This window comes from Bactrocera dorsalis, chromosome 2 (assembly GCF_023373825.1).
Source record: "Bactrocera dorsalis isolate Fly_Bdor chromosome 2, ASM2337382v1, whole genome shotgun sequence".
Taxonomy (NCBI): domain Eukaryota; kingdom Metazoa; phylum Arthropoda; class Insecta; order Diptera; family Tephritidae; genus Bactrocera; species Bactrocera dorsalis.
In genome coordinates this window covers 98279946-98299335 of record NC_064304.1, presented here as the reverse complement: position 1 = coordinate 98299335, position 19390 = coordinate 98279946, and the positions used below count along the sequence as shown (strand labels likewise).

General features: G+C 31.1%; 2 protein-coding genes across 6 annotated transcripts in view; both read left to right on the top strand.

Moving 5' to 3' along the window:
- LOC105231605 (transcription factor E2f1) overlaps positions 1 to 7472 on the top strand; it is an 81181-nt gene extending 73709 nt beyond the window's left edge. For all 5 annotated transcript variants that reach the window (XM_011213000.4, XM_019992227.3, XM_019992228.3 and 2 more), the window contains 2 exons: positions 70 to 990; positions 5897 to 7472. In XM_011213000.4, coding sequence (XP_011211302.2) covers positions 70 to 990; positions 5897 to 6009 — 1034 coding nt within the window. In that variant the 3' untranslated portion in view covers positions 6010 to 7472. The remainder of the gene's footprint in view (positions 1 to 69; positions 991 to 5896) is intronic.
- A 4266-nt stretch (positions 7473 to 11738) lies between these two features.
- On the top strand, positions 11739 to 18763 carry LOC109579924 (eukaryotic translation initiation factor 5B). Its single transcript, XM_049447075.1, has 6 exons — positions 11739 to 12551; positions 12657 to 12994; positions 15474 to 16419; positions 16517 to 16855; positions 17881 to 18261; positions 18326 to 18763. Exons 1-6 carry the CDS (start codon positions 12074 to 12076, stop codon positions 18634 to 18636), a joined length of 2793 nt encoding a protein of 930 aa, XP_049303032.1. The 5' UTR covers positions 11739 to 12073; the 3' UTR covers positions 18637 to 18763.
- The last annotated feature ends 627 nt before the right edge of the window (positions 18764 to 19390 follow it).

Here is a 19390-nt window from a genome sequence, read left to right as displayed (position 1 = left end):
GCTATACATACACACTGTCAAATTAATTGAATTATTTTTTTTTTTTGTAATATTTTGAATTTCCCACAGGTCTACCCCCACTCTCAGCGTCAAACGCTACAACTACCACGTCCACGGGCAATACATATCCCGACAGTGCCGCACCCATCGTACGCTCAGCACAACGAAATCTCAATAAATCGATTGAGGATGCCGCACGTCAAATCGCTGCTGGTCCGGCCAATGGTGCTGGTGTCGATGGTGCAACCGATTATAATTGTGATATCGTTGGCAATTACCATACACAGCAACAGTCCAGCAGCAGCAGCCATTCTGTTGCGCATGATGGCAACGACTACACTATACAACCGACTCTGACGCGGCCGGTGTTGACGCAAGCCGAAGCTGAACGCATTTACGAGCAAGATTTCGATTGTGAAATGTTTGGCAAACGTAAAATGAATGCTGCGTACGGCGTTGCCGGTAGTCAAAGACAACAACAGCAGCAACAGCAACAGAATAGTGATTCATCAAACCACAATACGCTTAATAGTTGTAGTAACAATAGGAAGGCAGGTCTTAAAAACGATGTATCCATGGTGAATAGTGCAATTGAGGAGCATAAAGCAGCAGTGGCTGCAGCAGCGACGTCAGTTACAGCCGTATCGGCGGCAAAGACGACGGTTATGGGCACTGCAGAAACGGTGCCACCGTCGGCAGTAAATAATAGTCGGGAAGCTGCCGACGACGAAACTGCCGCAGTTACAACGTCGGTGGTGTCGTCATCATCAATGGCTATTACGCATAATACAAAAACCTCAATGTTTGGTGGTGCCGGTGGCGCAGTGAACGCCAGCCGGCATTCCTCCAGCGATAGCGGCGATATCAGCCGCTTGGACTCACATTTGGCGCACATGGTCGATTCAAATGGCGGTACAGGCGTCCGGAACGCACTCATTTCGAATTCATTGAACCTGCTGAGTCCACCGCCATTGTCAGGCGTGCAGAACTGTAAGCAAAAGTTCTTAACTTTCATAGCCTTAGTTTGCCATGTAGTTGTAGCTTGGTTTTATATTCTAAGTTGTAACTGTTTACCTAACGCCTTTTTTACCGCTTTTGCGTTTCACTTGCGCACAAAGCTTACAACAAAGCGCACGGATATTCAAAAATTTTCAAAACATGCAATTATTGCGTAAAATTTGGTTAGCTTTTTTTATTTTTTAAATAAAATTTTACTTTTTTCTTATTTAATTATCACTTACACATACATACTAACACGCTGTATATACTAAAATTTCAATTAGGTTTTATATGTCATATAAGTAAATATATGTTACCGAAAATTTGTATGTATTTGGTTCGGGTCTAACCTCGCTCACAGTATTACATCAAACTCGCCTGCATACATAACTGTAACCAGCGTCATTCATCATTTTCGAAGTGAAAAACTCTTGACGGGAGCTCTGGCTGTGATTTGCGTTTCACAATCAAATTTCATTTCGCATCACAGTCTGAGTTCTTGCTGAGCGCTTTTCAAAGTTCAACAACGAACCGGAAATTTGCGTTCCATCGATTGAGAAATATAATACGAAAAAGGAGTTACCACACTTGACAGTAACGAAAATCAAAAACGTGAAAAAATTGCCTTAATTTTTATAAACAATAATAAATTAATAACGACAATAATTGAAATATAACTGTATAAGCATACACACAACGTAATTACATGAAAGCGGAAAATTTCGTGCTTCGCTGTACTTGATAACCACATTTCAATCTACTCACAACATACATACTTACATATACAATACTCTAAAATATCACATAAACCATTCGCACTCACAATATTTTTGTACATACTCGTTCACACACATACACACGTACATTAATAAATTTGGATTAAAATACTGTAAGGGGTTATATACAGTTAGTAGGGCGAAAACCCGAATTTTCCAGAATTTTTCTTAGAAAACTTTTAAATTTATTGATCCCAAAATATGTTATAGTATCTTTTAATTCTATTTTAAACTTAGTATTAGTAAAGATATACATATATTTGGAAAGGAACTACAGCTGTTCTCCGGGAGCTCCTCTCAAAAAAGACGTTTTGACTACTATAGCTCTGAACTGGATCCACTAAAATTAAAAAATTAAACAGATTTCATTAAAGTAATGTTAAATCTAGTAAAGCGAATGAAAGAAAAAAGCAAAATAAATTTTTTTGACCAATTGGTGGTTTCTCAAAAACAAAAAATCGATTTTTGTTAATTACTAAAAAATATATTTAAGAAGCTCGCATTAGAATTTGAGACTGATCGGTTTAGCCGTTTTCGAGCAATGTGTGTCACAGACTTTGAAAACACCATTTTGTGCAAAACTCGTTTCAAGTTTGGTCTTGTACCTTCAAGCACTCTGAAACGCCTTTTCAAATTTTGTATGTAACTTCGAAAATTTTAAACGGAACGATATGAAATGTTCTGTGTTTATTCTTTAATATATATCTTCTTCTTAATTGGCGTAGACACCGCGCGTCAGTCGCTATATGTATACCATAAGAAAATAAAATTAAAAAAAAATATATTTTTTTTACTGTATATAACCCCATAATGCTGCATATCGTTACCTAAAAAGCAAAACAACGTATCACCAAAAAAATCGAAAATGCGTTTTTTGATTGATTAAAATTCACTAAAATATATTACAAATGTATATATATTTCAGTTTCTGATATCATATAAACCAAATTTCGATTTTTTTTCATAATTTTTTTTGTTTTATACCGTCTTTTTCTTCTGCTGAAAACTTGCGAAAAGTGATGTTACGTTATTTTACATTTTAGGTGACGATATATGTATATACATATGTGTGTAAGGAAAAATTATTAATTTTTAAATTTTAAATTTTAATTATTAATTTTATACATTTTTAAATTTTTCATTTTTTCTTTATTATTTAGCTACATTTCATTATTTACTATACAATTTTATTTTTCTTTCATTACAATTTTGAACTTCTTTTAAAAGCACAGCACAAGAATTCAGTTCTCAATTTGAAATATCGTTATACAAATGCAAAGATTACAATTAGCTCGCAGAAATATTAAGTGAAAAATCTGCAAAAGCATAAATAAAACGATGAACTCGATAATTATTTTTTATTATATGCAAAACATAGCTGATGGCTGCAACTGTACAATATCAATATCAATTAGCCAAAATACTAACAGCTGCAGGTTAGGAAAACATATTTTGAAACCAAATCATTCGAATTTTGTATACAACTTTTGGCTAATGAATTAGGCTCTTCACTTAAGCAGGCACTGCTTCGCATAAATTTTTTCCAAATTTATATCTCAAAAACGTACAAAGCTTGGCTGCACTTTCATATAGTTTTGCTCGGCTCTTAAATTTTTGTTTGTTTTGTTTTCATGATTTCCGCCTTTTCCAGTTTTAAAAAATAGTATTAAATTTATGCACACATTTGCTTTGTTTCGTACTTTTATTTAAAAAATGCAATGTGCGCGTTTTCGCTTCATTTGTGTATGCAGTTTTACACTTTTATGTTCAATTACACGTTTTGACCGTTGAAATATATACACATATATGACAAATCTCTAAAATTATTTATTAATAACAATAAAAAATAAATCGTTATCGAATTTCGCTACCGGATCGTCCAGCATATAAGTCCTAAACCATCGTAAATTGTCAAGAATTTATTGTTTTTCAAAAATTCGCCAAGATACAAGCTCTATAATGAAATAAATAATTATAATTATCGAAAAAGTAATTGAATAAAGTTTGTAAAAATTCATTTTGGAACTGAATTCTCGTGGTTCTGCATTGCATACCATGACGAGGTAAACGTATTGTAATTGAAATTTTGTAGCACCATGAGATTCAGCTCTAGCGTGAATTTCAAAACGTTTATATGGTCGCTTTCACTAATAAATATTTAAAAAAATATTATTTATATATAAATATACATACGTAGGTGTTTCTAAATTGTGTTTAAATATGAAAATTATGAAATAAACTATTTTTTAACTTAAGCATTGCTAATTATATTTTAAAGCGAAATATTTGACTTTTTTTGTGTTCGAAAGCAAAATAGAATTAATATAAACAATAATGCGAATTTTTTATTTGAAAAATCAGAATTAAAAATTTTTAAATTTATTTTTATTTTAGTTTGGAATTAAAATTTAACTTTAAATTTAATTTTGAATCCCAAATAAATTGATTTAAAAAATTAATATTTTTAAGTTTAAATTTATTAAAATTAAAAATAAATTAAAATTAAAGTTATTAAAATTAAAAATTAAATTAAAATTAAAAGAAATTAAAATTAAATTTATTAAATTAAAATTAAAAACAAATTAAAATGAAATTCATTAAAATTAAAATTAAAAAAAATTAAAATTAAATTAAAAATGAAAAGAAATTAAAATTAAATTTATTAAATTAAAATTAAAAACAAATTAAAATTAAATTCATTAAAATTAAAAATAAAAATAAAAATAAATTTTAATTCAGTTTTTTGAATTTTTATTCGGGAATAAAAATCTAAAATTTATTTAAATTATTTTTATTTTTGTTTGGGATTAAAAATTTTATTATTTTTTGTAATATAATGGTAAAAAATTTAAATTTAATATTTAATTCCAAATATAAAATAATTTATTTTATTTTTTTTTTTTCAATTTTTCGTCATATGTTATAAATAGTTTTGTTTTTTTCAATCCGGTACTTGATATTAAAAATTACAAATAAATTTTTAAATTTATTAAATTAAATCTTATCATATAAAAAATAAATGTTTAACTGTGTGACAAATTAAAATTAAAAACAAATTAAAATTAAATTTATTAAAATTATAAACTAAAATTAAAGTTATTAAAACTAAAAATAAAAATAAATCTAAATTAAAAGCAAATTTAAACTAAAAATAAATTAAAATTTAAAAATCTTCAATAATATTTATTTCGGTTTTTGGAGTATTTATTTTTCAATTCGCTATTCAGTTTAAAAATTTAAAAATTATTTTCAATTATTTTAAGATTTACAAACTCAAAAAATAATATTTTTTTATATACATATGTACATATGTATGTATATGTTTGGAACTATTTTTTTCATACGGTATTTATGATTAAAAATTATATCTTATCATATGAAAAATAAATTTTGCACATTACGTTAAATTAAAATGTTTTAAAATAAAAAATAAATAACAAAGTTAAAATTTATTTATATATACATATATATTATAAAAAAATAAGTTTTATATTTACATTTATTTGAATTTAAATTTAATTTTTTTATAAATAAAATATTTTATAAATATGTATATGTATAATATATAGAGTATATGTTAAAAAACAAATTATTTAAAAAAATTAAAGTAATTTTTATTAATTAATTTATTAATTATAATTAAAATAAAAAATATGATAATTTTTTTTATTTATGAGTTTAGAATTAATTTTTTTTTTTTTCAATTTAAAAATTAAATTTATATTTTATTAATATCAAAGAACGGTTTTTGATATTTTTCGTTATACAATATAAAAAAATTATCAATTCAATTATTTTTTAATGCATTATTTGTAACTCTGCTGAGTTCAACAACAAAAATATAAATATTTATAATGTCAACTAATATTTTTTGAAAATATGGAAATTAATAATTTTAATTTTTTATTAATTTCAAATTTTTTTAATTAATAAATGGTATTTGTATATGTAAATTGCAATAATGTTATTAATCTAAACGAACAATATTAAAATTAAAACACCATATAAAATATAAAACATAAAATAATTAAAAAAAACCTATCGTACAGCACATTAAAGAGCATATTTCTCTTTTTCGTACTTTCATTTCATCTGCCGCGTTTGACTGCCATACACCATAGACTTTGATGATCTGCCACCGTTCCTACCCATCGAACCACCGCTAGATGTTGACTACAACTTCTCACTGGATCAAACGGAGGGTCTTATCGAGTTATTTAATGACTTTGCCTAAACTTTTAAAATATATTAATTGAAGAAATTTAATATATATATATATATATGTATATAGTATATATATAAATATATATACATATATATATATTAATACACAAATAGTTATGTAAGCAAGTAAAAATTAAATCAATGTATGTATATGTGTAGTAATAATCACAACCACCAATAAAAACTGCAAAAAAAAATTTAAAAAATATATTAACAACTTCTGTATGCTATTGAATGGAAATTGAAGTAATATTAACATATTATTACTATTATTATTATTAATTTAATTTTATAAATATATTCTTTATATAAATACATATATACTTTATATATACATATATAGTTAATAAGAATTGTTAATACATACATACAGAAAATGCAGTAAAAAACAAGAAACAAAAACAAAACCGAATGCTCTCACACCTCAGAATTTAATATGTGTAAAAATAAAATAAAATTAGCATTTGAAATCAAATAAAACAAAACGGGGTTTAGGGTTGCGTGAAAATGCGGCGCTCATTCATACACTTGTATACAGTTCATTGTTTGTTTTAAATTAATAATTTTTATATGCGAGTACATACATATTTTCCATATATATTGCATAAATATATTACATACAAATTGAAAAAGATGTTAATATGTACGATTATTAATGCATAATTAATAATGTATGCAATCAAATACAGAATTTGCGCACACACACACACAACAACAGCACATAAAACTAGCAAACTACTTTTATAGCCCTGAAAACCAAAAACAAAATAAAATAAATGAAAGCAAAAGCAAAAGTAGTGTGCAGAGCAGTTTATTATAAGAACCTAATAAAGAAACACAAATAAATTAATAAATACAAATAATGAAGCAAAAAAAGCCAGCGTGTAGCGTTAAATTAATAGCATTGCTATATTATACAAAAGCCTAAAAAATTATAAAACCATAGCATGGCAAGTGCAAGCCTAAATGAAAGCAGGCAGGGCTAAACAATATTGTAACTGATTTTTTTTTTTGCAAAAATTATAGTTTGTCTCTAATTTCAACAAATTAATTTCAATGTGAAGAAATGAATGCAAATTTAAAAAACAATTTATTCGACTTTCCTTAAGTCAAAAGTAGATGAATTCTGAAAATAAATACCGTTAAAAAAACATTTCCACAAATAAGCTTTTAAGAGCATGCTTCAGTTGCATAAATTCTGTCAATGACTCCAATTAACTCATGCAAGCTGAAAACCACGTTACTACTTAATAACATTGTTAAGCAAATGTTTAACTATGCTTGTCATCTGCAGGTCACTACAATTTACGCTACAGTTAAAACGTGTGTCGAACTGATTTAAAGACAATTACATTTACATATTTTACTCATTATTAGTTTTCTGTTGAGTGTGTTTTAACCAAAAAAAATTGTTTAAAAAAATAAAATATTTCACAAAGAAATAATGTGAAAATACCAAGAATGTTACATATACATATTTTTTTATTATAAAACTGTCAATATTGTTGCATAAAAAATTTTTGATCTTTTAACTACAAGATTTTGTTTCAAACAATATAATATGAAAGAAATTATCGATATCGATTTCATTAAAAAAATATAAAATAAAAAATATTAAAAAACTGTAAATTTTTTAAGAAATTGTTTTTTTCATACAAAATTATTTTTTTCAAAATTATAATTTTTTTTCAAACAAAATAATTAAAATTAAAAATTATCGGTTTCAATTTAATTTAGAAAATATATATATTTTTTTTATTATTTTCAAAATTAAAATATATATTTTTTTTTTAATATTTTCAAAATTAAATTTTTTCTAAACAAATAATATAATACGAAAGAAATTTCATTAACAAAATATAAAATATTAAAAAATTAAATTTAAATTTAAATTTTTTCCAACAAAATAATATGACATGAAAAAAATATCGATTAATTTCATTAAAAAAAATATTAATTTTATTTTCAAACAAAATAATATTCAAAATTAAATTTTTTTCGATTCGATTTAAATTTTTTTTTCAACTCGATTACAACTTCATTAAAAAAATATCGATTAATTTCATAAAAAAAAATATTAATTTTTTTTCAAACAAAATAATATTCAAAATTAAATTTTTTTCGATTCGATTTAAATTTTTTTTCAACTCGATCACAACTTCATTAAATTTTTTTTGTTTTCAATTCTTGAAATCGATTTTTTTTTTCAAACAAAATAACATGAAAAAATTATCGATTAAAGATTCCATAAAGAAAAAATAAAAACCATAAATTATATTTTTTTATTATAAATTTTTTTGTCAAACAAAATAGTTTAATATGAAAAAAATTATCAATTTCAAGTTCATTTAAAAAATCATAAAAATGCTGTGCCAGAAAGTGTGCGTATAGTTGCGTAATGCCAATTCAATCATATATAGTTTGTGTTACTACGTAGCCTACTTGGTTTTATCAAAAAAATTTAAACCATTATTTTAAGAAAAAGAATTTTGGCTTTTCTTTTCGTTCCTTATGAATTTCTTACTTCAATTTTTATGATTTTGTGTTATTTACAACCAATACCTCATTAACACTCAAAAAAACTGTTTTTCATTGGCTGAAATGCTTGAAAAATATATTTTTGAAACATAAAAACAACAAAACAGCTGATCTTGGCATTATGAATCAAAACAAGTTTTCCAATTTTTTTTCTTTTCGGTCTATTGGGATAAACTTATATAATTGAGACATGCGTAATAATTAAAAAAATTTATGCAAACTTGAAATTAGCTTAGACATGACATGTTGAAAATTTAGCTATCATTAATTAATTTAGCTATCTTCTGCACGCTAAGCGTTTAAATTCTGTGTATTTTATTTCATACAACTGCCTAAAAGTATACACCAAGCTAAAATAGTATTTGTTTTTTCAAAATTCAAAAATATTTTGCCATAACACTACGTGGTATCAGCGAAAGTTACGTAAATCCATATTTTGGCATAAATTATTATAACGCTTTAGCGCCAACAAATTTTTACTTAAGAATTATTTTCAATAATTAGTTGCTCTGCTTCATATGTTCGCCGTTAAATTTTAACAAGATATCCTTCAGCAAAAGCCTGACTTGAGAATGTTGAAATAACTAAACTTCATAGCTTTCACTTCAGTAACCATAATTTATCGATATATTGACTTTTTAGTCCAAATATGTCGTTACATATTTTATGAATAACGAAGAAATTTAACATCAAATGTTAAAAAATTATAATTTTTTCCATAAAAATATTATAACATCAATAAATATCGAAGAGCAATTTCCCTGCACTCACTTCTTCCGCCTCGCCATTTACATTGCCATGCCTTAAAGCTCACTTCAAAATGTCTTATGGCAATAAATCTTAAATTCCAACTTTTATTTACGTTATTTACGTTTTTTAGCCTCACTTGAAAAACTATGAGCCTTAACCAAATTCTACACATTTGCACACAAACCTTTACAAATGCTTCAAATGCCTTATTTTTTAACTAATTTATGCTTTCTAAAATATCTGAGCAAAAAGTTACACAGAAAACTAAAAATAAAAAATATAATAACGAAAAAATTTTATTTAAACACATGAAAAAGTTGGAGCTCGCATATACTTGTGTATATATATATCTGACTGATTTGCCGTTGCGACGTAGAACTATCGTGCGGAGCTATAGATTTAGAAAAAGAACGAATTATAGGCAAAACCAAACTAAAACAAAAATAATTATTAATAAATATAATAATACACTAATAAACCTGCGCGGTAATATAAATCTTAATGCATATTTGTATAAAAAAATTACTTAAAAAACCTAAATTAATAATTTGTTATGCTCTTATTACTACACACACATATGTATGTATATTATAAATATCATTCTTATTATTTTTTAGTAAAGTAACACTTTTAAAGTCAATAAAAAGCAAACGACAAATACAAACTTAAACTAAATACATATATGTAAATGTAATTTTCTTCCCAAGAAATCTAGAAAACTAGTAAAAATAACATAAAACACAAAGTCGAAAAAATAAATATATATATAATACATATATAATAAAAAAATATTTATATACTTAATTTGGCGCTGCAGGCTATTAAAGTAAATGAGTAAGTAAAGATTTATGCGGTACCACTTCGAAGGATTTTATTTCTAGGCCGTTCCCACGACAATCGGGTCTACGTAACCGAAACGGACCCGGATTTTTATCCGTTCAAGGACTGTCAACTCGGCAGTATTCTGCGCTACAACAATAACACCATTTTATTTCTAGGGTTTCTCAGTTTTCGGCTGTAATTCAAAAATCTGTCATCACCTCTCGATAGGCAACTGGTGTTTGGAGGCGTTTTTAACACGTTCGCGGACGCAAAAAATTTTATGGAGCTGCAAAAATATACAGGCAATTATTTTTGAAACTAGTTGTAATATCCGAAATCTAATTAGACATATATTATAAGAGTAGTCAGAGCATCGTATTTTAACCGTTATATACAATGAATGCTATAGCATTCACGTCCGCGAACGTGTTAAATAATAATAACAATACATAATTATAAATACACTTTGCTATACATTTGTTCTAACGTATTTTATCTCAATGCTGATTCAAAATTATTAAGTTTGCCACGAATTTTGTAACTAGAAGGAAACGCCGGAAACCGCATATATACAAGTAGACATACATAATTATAAATATATTTATTAACGACCACCGTGAAGAACTGGGTCAGCTTTGTTCGTCTGTCTATCTATGTATGTACATATATACATATATCTGTTTTTAAGATCTCGATCTGAAATTTCGTTGATATTGAACAACTATAGCAGTGACCACCGTGACGAACTGAGTCAATTTAACTTTGTCCCTCTGTCTTTCTGTATATCACAGCTTTTAAAACATCTAAATTAAGCTGATCGATCAACGTCAAGTGTTTGAAGTTTTGCCTGTATTATTTTTCAAGGCACTGGTTCACCGAACAAATTGTTCAGATCGAACCACTACAGCATATAGCTGCTATATAAATTGTTTTTTTTTTTTTTAATCGTGAAGGCTATTGTATATATCTTCAGCGCAACGCAAGTTTAGTTTTCTCTAGCATTTATATTGATTTAAATAATGTTACTATATACTAAATAGTATATGTATATTCTTTTAAATAATCGCATATAAACGTAGCGCGAAAAATACATCTCGTAAATCTTTTAAAAATGGTGGTTAACAGCGCCATCTGTATCTGAAAGTCGAAAAATTATTGAAGTAATGAAGATAAGATGAATGTTTCTTTGTTTAATTTATGCAATATTTTCAATGCGTCAAATGCGAAGAATTTTAATAAATAATACATTTTTTTACACCCCATTTTGTCTTTAATAAAACAGTTTCATATGTTGCACAGACGTTGAGATAGCCAAGCCTTGAACGGCAACACTTTGTTCATTTTTTTGAATTAACAGTTTTTCAAAGTGTTCCCCTTGCAAAAAATTGCAACACGGGTACTCAAAAAGGGTTGTAATCAAAAAAGATTATTTTTTTTTGCAATTAATAGAGTTATTTCTTGAATAAATTTGTTACAACTGCTGATATGGGAAACATGCGAAAATTTTGCAAAATTTGTCAAAGAAAAGCGGACGCACATACTGCCAAAACAATTTTCTTCTGTTCCCTTTTTGTTTCGCGCGTTGCGCGGTGAACCCTGATGCCAATGATTGCACCATCCCCTTTTTCATTGTAGTTTCATTTCTGTGCTCATTTTGAAAAAGGTAACAAATAGAACCAACGCCAAGCTTCGTGTAATCCACTAATTAATGGAAATTGCATAAAAGTGACAAAAAATATATTTAAATTGTGTGTACATCATAGCTTGTGGCAAATCGGTAATAAACTATTATCGTGTTCGATTTGTGCAATTAAATAATTGAATGTAAAATAGCTAAAACATTGTTGAGAGCAGGTATTTGCGTTGAAAAATCAGTCACGCACGCATACATACACAATAGAACAGCGGCGTTCGCAAAGCGAATAGAACAGAAGAAAGAAAGAAACGCAAATTATATTGAAAAAATGGAAGATGTAAAGAAGCGTATCCATGATGAAGTTGAAAGTGGAGATGAAGGTGCAATTGTTTCAACTGGGAATAATAGCAGCACTACCATTCCAAAAAAGCGCGGTCGTCCCTCCAATCCAGATAAAGTGAAGAAGACGCCAACTGGCCGCGGTCGTGGTAGACCAGCTAAGAATTCGAGCGGCAAAAAGAGTGTCGGTGAACCGGTTTCCGAAGATGATACGCCGGTAGCCGCAAATGGCGGTCGTGGACGTCCTTCGAAATCTGTTGGCAGCACACCAGGAAAAGGCCGTGGACGACCAAAGAAGCAGCCGCAAGCATCCGAAGAAGACGATGACGATGTAGTCGAAGAAGACGACGATGAAGAAGATGAGCAGAGTGATTACAAACGAAGCGGCAAAAAACCCGGTCGTAAGCCAAAGTCACCGAAGAAAGTTGGTAGACCAAAAAAAGCCGTAAGCGAAGATGAGGATGAAGGTGTGTATATTAATATCAATTATATAAAACAAAAAGCATGATATTTTTATAGAATATACATAAAATGTTAATATTTTTTATACATATGTATATACGAAAATATAGAATCCGGTGAGGAAAAACGCGTTACTGGACGCGGTCGTGGTAAAAAAGTAGCAGCAGTTGCTGCGAAACGCCCAGCAACGACTGCCGCTAATGGAGGAGTGCCGAAAAAACGGGGTCGCCCTGCAGGCTCTAAAAAATCGACACCAGGAAGACCGGGTCGTAAACCGGCTAAAGAAGTCGATTCCGCCGATGATTCGCAAGATAAAGAAGACAATGATGATATGGATTCCTCAGAAGATGATCACAAGAAATCCAAAAACAAGGATGATACTGAAGAGGACACGGGTGCAAATAGCAACGAAGAGGATGATTTGGCAGATGGTGAAGAATCTGCTGCTTAAAGCCGATACGGCATTTCGTAGAGTAGAATTACAGGAAACGAAAAAATTATCTGTAGATACATTAAGCGGATCATTACACACATACAAAAAAATAATATACATCTCTTCATATGCATTTATTAAACAAGAATAACAATAGTAATAAGTTTGAAATGTTTTCAGTACAGTTCAGTTATTGGCAAGTATTTGTACATGTAAGTCGTTGGGAGAAAATGTATCTTTAATATACTCTTATAAATCAGTATAATTGAAAATTTATGTAAGATGAGCGGTACTTTATGGTTAGTTCGGCACAAATTTAAATTTGATGAAATTATGTATGATTATATGCATTAGTTTACTGGTGAAAACGGATTGGTATATGACCATAATAAAATTATATACCCATAACATTGCAGGTTTACAACTCATTACTAGATCGTATCCGCGTGTATTAAGAACCATCACTAAAATAAACCATAGTTCAGCAACAAGAGACTGATACTTATCTGTATTAATGCGGTTTTAAATTTATTTATATTTAATTCCAGAATATTTAATTTTTCTTCTAAATTAATATATTTCCATAATTTAGTAAACAAAATGAACTCGATTTTGAAAGTGAAATATAATTGTTTTAAATAAAGTTTGCAAGTTTTGTACAACTAAAAAAATTACTAAAAATTTATAGTAATACGATTCCTTAAAGGGTTTGGTGTAGTCAAACATGAAGAAATTACAAATTTGTTTTTGGCAGTAAATTATTTTCTCTCATAAAGGGTGATTTTTTAAGAGCTTGATAACTTTTTTAAAAAAAAAACGCATAAAATTTGCAAAATCTCATCGGTTCTTTATTTGAAACGTTAGATTGGTTCATGACATTTACTTTTTGAAGATAATTTCATTTAAATGTTGACCGCGGCTGCGTCTTAGGTGGTCCATTCGGAAAGTCCAATTTTGGGCAACTTTTTCGAGCATTTCGGCCGGAATAGCCCGAATTTCTTCGGAAATGTTGTCTTCCAAAGCTGGAATAGTTGCTGGCTTATTTCTGTAGACTTTAGACTTGACGTAGCCCCACAAAAAATAGTCTAAAGGCGTTAAATCGCATGATCTTGGTGGCCAACTTACGGGTCCATTTCTTGAGATGAATTGTTGTCCGAAGTTTTCCCTCAAAATGTCCATAGAATCGCGATCTGTGTGGCATGTAGCTTCATCTTGTTGAAACCACATGTCAACCAAGTTCAGTTCTTCCATTTTTGGCAACAAAAAGTTTGTTAGCATCGAACGATAGCGATCGCCATTCACCGTAACGTTGCGTCCAACAGCATCTTTGAAAAAATACGGTCCAATGATTCCACCAGCGTACAAACCACACCAAACAGTGCATTTTTCGGGATGCATGGGCAGTTCTTGAACGGCTTCTGGTTGCTCTTCACCCCAAATGCGGCAATTTTGCTTATTTACGTAGCCATTCAACCAGAAATGAGCCTCATCGCTGAACAAAATTTGTCGATAAAAAAGCGGATTTTCTGCCAACTTTTCTAGGGCCCATTCACTGAAAATTCGACGTTGTGGCAGATCGTTCGGCTTCAGTTTTTGCACGAGCTGTATTTTATACGGTTTTACACCAAGGTCTTCAGCCACACTCTCAGAAACAGACGCAATATTCTCTTCTGTACGCACTGTACGCATTCGTGTGGTTGGTTTAATGTCCAATAAAGTAAACTGAGTGCGAAACTTGGTCACAATCGCATTAATTGTTTGCTCACTTGGTCGATTATGTAGACCATAAATCGGACGTAAAGCGCGAAACACATTTCGAACCGAACACTGATTTTGGTAATAAAATTCAATGATTTGCAAGCGTTGCTCGTTAGTAAGTCTATTCATGATGAAATGTCAAAGCATACTGAGCATCTTTCTCTTTGACACCATGTCTGAAATCCCACGTGATCTGTCAAATACTAATGCATGAAAATCCTAACCTCAAAAAAATCACCCGTTATATAGCGTCTACCACTAGGGATGATGTGATTTTCGCCAACCGGCTAAAGAAATTGATTAGAGAGACCATGATGATATAGAGTGGTCAGAACACGAGAAGTAAAAAATAATTAAATTTGAAAAACAAGAAAGGGGGTTTACCTCTTTTCAACATATTTGCTACTATTTAGCAGAAATATGTATTAATATACGACACGTTCTCTGTTGATTACGAAATGGCAATACTAAACTATTGACTATACTTTTGAAGGGTGGCATCACTTTTCTTAATTCGAGCATATGATATTAAAATTGCCGGCGAAATGCCTTTGCTTCATCAAAAATAAGTAATGTAAAATAGACTTCGACCATAACTACGAGGTTTGACAATTAAGTAATGAGACTGATTTTATTGCCGCGTTTGTGGAAAACCTGTGACCTTGAAAGTCCCTTTTTCCGGCATCCCTCCCCACCCCATTGATATACATATGTACCATCGCTCTAGCTTGTTTAGTTCGCTTGCTGCCTCAAGTTGAGTAGACGTGTGTTTGTAGTGCTCGTCACGAAAATGGAAAATCGAAATCAAGAGCAACGCATCGCGATAAAATCTTGCGCCAAATTGGGCAAAACAGCTTCGGAAACGTACGCTATAATTGTAAGAGTGTATGGTGATAGTGCTCTTAGTCGTGCCCAGGTGTTTCGATGGCACAAAGAGTTTAAAGAGGGGCGTGAAAGCGTGGAAGACGAGGCGCGGAGTGGGAGACCAGTCGAGGCGCGGACTGACGCGAATGCGCAGCGTGTTTGCGCATTAATCCGTGAAAATCCGCGTTTAACAGTTCGAATGTTGGCCTCGGAACTGAATATGAACCGTGAAACAGTCAGACAAATTTTAACCGACGATTTTGGGATTTCGTACATACACAATAGAGCAGCAAAGCGAATAGAACAGAAGAAAGAAAGAAACGCAAATTATATTGAAAAAATGGAAGATGTAAGGAAGCGTGTCCATGATGAAGTTGAAAGTGGAGCTGAAGGTGCAATTGTTTCAACTGGGAATAATAGCAGTACTACCATTCCAAAAAAGCGCGGTCGTCCCTCCAATCCAGATAAAGTGAAGAAGACGCCAACTGGCCGCGGTCGTGGTAGAGCAGCTAAGAATTCGGACGGCAAAAAGAATGTCGGTGAACCGGTTTCCGAAGACGATACGCCGGTAGCCGCAAATGGCGGTCGTGGACGTCCTTCGAAATCTGTTGGCAGTACACTAGGAAAAGGCCGTGGACGACCAAAGAAGCAGCCGCAAGCATCCGAAGAAGACGATGACGATGTAGTCGAAGAAGACGACGATAAAGAAGATGAGCAGAGTGATTACAAACGAAGCGGCAAGAAACCCGGTCGTAAGCCAAAGTCACAGAAGAAAGTTGGTAGACCAAAAAAAGCCGTAAGCGAAGATGAGGATGAAGGTGTGTATATTAATATCAAGTATATAAAACAAAAAGCTTAATATTTTTATAGAATATAAAATGTTAATATTTTTTATACATATATACGTAAATATAGAATCCGGTGAGGATAAACGCGTTACTGGACGCGGTCGTGGTAAAAAAGTAGCAGCAGTTGCTGCGAAACGCCCAGCAACGACTGCCGCTAATGGAGGAGTGCCGAAAAAACGGGGTCGCCCTGCAGGTTCTAAAAAATCGACACCAGGAAGACCGGGTCGTAAACCGGCTAAAGAAGTCGATTCCGCCGACGATTCGCAAGATAAGGAAGACAATGATGATATGGATTCATCAGAAGATGATCACAAGAAATCCAAAAACAAGGATGATACTGAAGAGGACACGGGTGCAAATAGCAACGAAGAAGATGATTTGGCAGATGGTAAAGAATCTGCTGCTTAAAGCCGGTACGGCATTTCGTAGAGTAGAATTACAGGAAACGAAAAAATATTCTGTAGATAAGTACATTAAGCGTATCATTACACACATACAAAAAAAAATAATACACATCTCTTCATATGCATTTATTAAACAAGAATAACAATAGTAATAAGTTTGAAATGGAAAGCTTTCACTTTTTGGAAAGCTCATTTCACGCGCTAACACGTGAGTTTAGATTTTAAGTCGTTCGTGAGTTATAGCGTCGCAAACATGGAGCAAAATAAAGAGAAAATACGGCATATTTTACAGTACTACTACGATAAAGGCAAAAATGCATCTCAGGCCGCCAATAAAATTTGTGCAGTTTATGGACCCGATACAGTTTCCATTTCCACCGCGCAACGATAGTTTCAACGTTTTCGTTCTGGTGTAGAGGTGGTCGAAGATGCGCCACGCTCCGGAAGGCCTGTCGTCGAAAATTGCGATAAAATCGCTGAATTGGTCGAAAGAGACCGGCATAGTAGCAGCCGTAGCATCGGTTAAGAGCTGGGATTGAGCCATCAAAAATTCATTTCAATTTCAATAAAAAAAAAATTCAATAAAAATTCCGCAAGACTTTTTTGACAACCCAATATATGTATGTATACAGCGTCTACCAATAAGGATGTTGTGATTTTCGCCAACCGGTTAAAGAAGTTGATTAGAGAGACAATGATGATATGGAGTGGTTAGTACACGAGAAGTAAAAAATAATTAAATTTGAAAAACAAGAAAGGGAGTATACCTATTTTCAACATATTTGCTACTATTTAGCAGAAACATGTATGTATTAATATACGACACGTTCTCTGTTGATTACCAAATGACGATACTAAACTATTGACTATATTTTTAAAGGGTGGCATCACTTTTCTTAATTCGAGCATATGATAGCAAAATTGCCGGCGAAATGCCTCTGCTTCATCAAAAATAAGTAATGTAAAATAGACTTCGACCATAACTAAAATGTTTATTTGAAACGAGTTTGCAGTTGAATTTAAAGAGTATATTATTTGTTTAATAAATTTACGTCAGTTAAACTTTCATTAATATTAAAAAAAATGCAACGAGGTACTGCCAAAAATCAACAAATCAACTTGGTAAATACCGACAGCAATGCAGGAACTGTTGTTGACAAAATGGCGCCACGCAGAGGTAGGCCGCGAAAAATAGGCAAATTGAAAACTACACATCCAATCATTGCAACTGGTAGGGGACGTGGGCGACCGAAAATATCCAATCTGTCGGCGGAATTGAATGATGATATTGTCACGAATACCAAAGTTGTAAAGAAAACTTTACAAAGTCTTCAAGTGAAGTCAATTGGTCGTATTGAACGACGTGGTCGGCCGAGAAAGCAGAAACCATGTAGCGACAGTGAAAATTGTAAGTACAGATATTTATGTGCTATATACTCGCATATTACAAGATTTATTTGCATTTTCTGCAGCATATTGTGATGAAAAACCCGACTTTGAAGAACGTCGCCCAGTGGGAAGACCCTCTACAGGCGCTGTAAATTTAAATATTGTGCGTACTGGTCGAGGGCAAGGACGTCCAAAGAAATTGCAATCGAAAACGAACGTTACACTGAAAGTAACACAAACTGGCGATAATCAACCTATGAAGAAACGTGGAAGACCCAGCAAAGGTGGAGTTCCCTATAAACCAACGGGAAAACCACGAGGGCGTCCAAGGATCGAGAATAAAACCGCACAAAGTGGTGAAGTAGTTGTTGACGACAAACCCATAGAAAAATAATTTTACGATTGCTGCAGTATGTAATTTTGTGTAAAAATACTTTTCATAAATTGTATTCTTTTAATTTTCTATATGTATCCAAATTTGTTTGAATATTTAACAAGTTTAATACTGTGTATAAAATTAATTGATTTTTTTACTACTACTACTATTTCAGTAATGTTGCGAAAGACAACAATCATATTAACATACATAAGTTTTCCTCAATTTTAAGAACGCGACCGCTTTAAGGCGTGATTTTTTATTTACTTAAATCATGATTGATTCCAAGTACATTTGTACACCATGAAGCTTTTTTGTTAGCTACATACATATATGCTATAGTGTTTCCGATATTCCCCTTTTGGGGAGAAAAGGCTTGTGAAAAGTTTCGGATAGATATCTTAAACCCTGAGGATTAGTTAGCATTTATACAGACAGACGGCCAAATGGAGTCACACCTGTTCAAGGTATAATGAATAGTTGAACACAGCTTGAAATAAAAATATTTCGCTGCAAAACGGGTTAGCCAGGCTGGCAGCATTTAACCCTTTCAGCCCCGAAGTTGCTTATAAGCAACTTCTATATATGTTTGACATCGTTTAAAAAGTTAAATACACAAAAACTTCTTTAAAATACACATCCTATAGATCAACTTCATGATCATGATTAACCATTTTAGCCCCAAAGTTGCTTATAAGCAACTTCTATATATGTTTGACATCGTTTAAAAAGTCCTTTGGGGCTGAAAGGGTTAAGAATGCCATTTAACCAT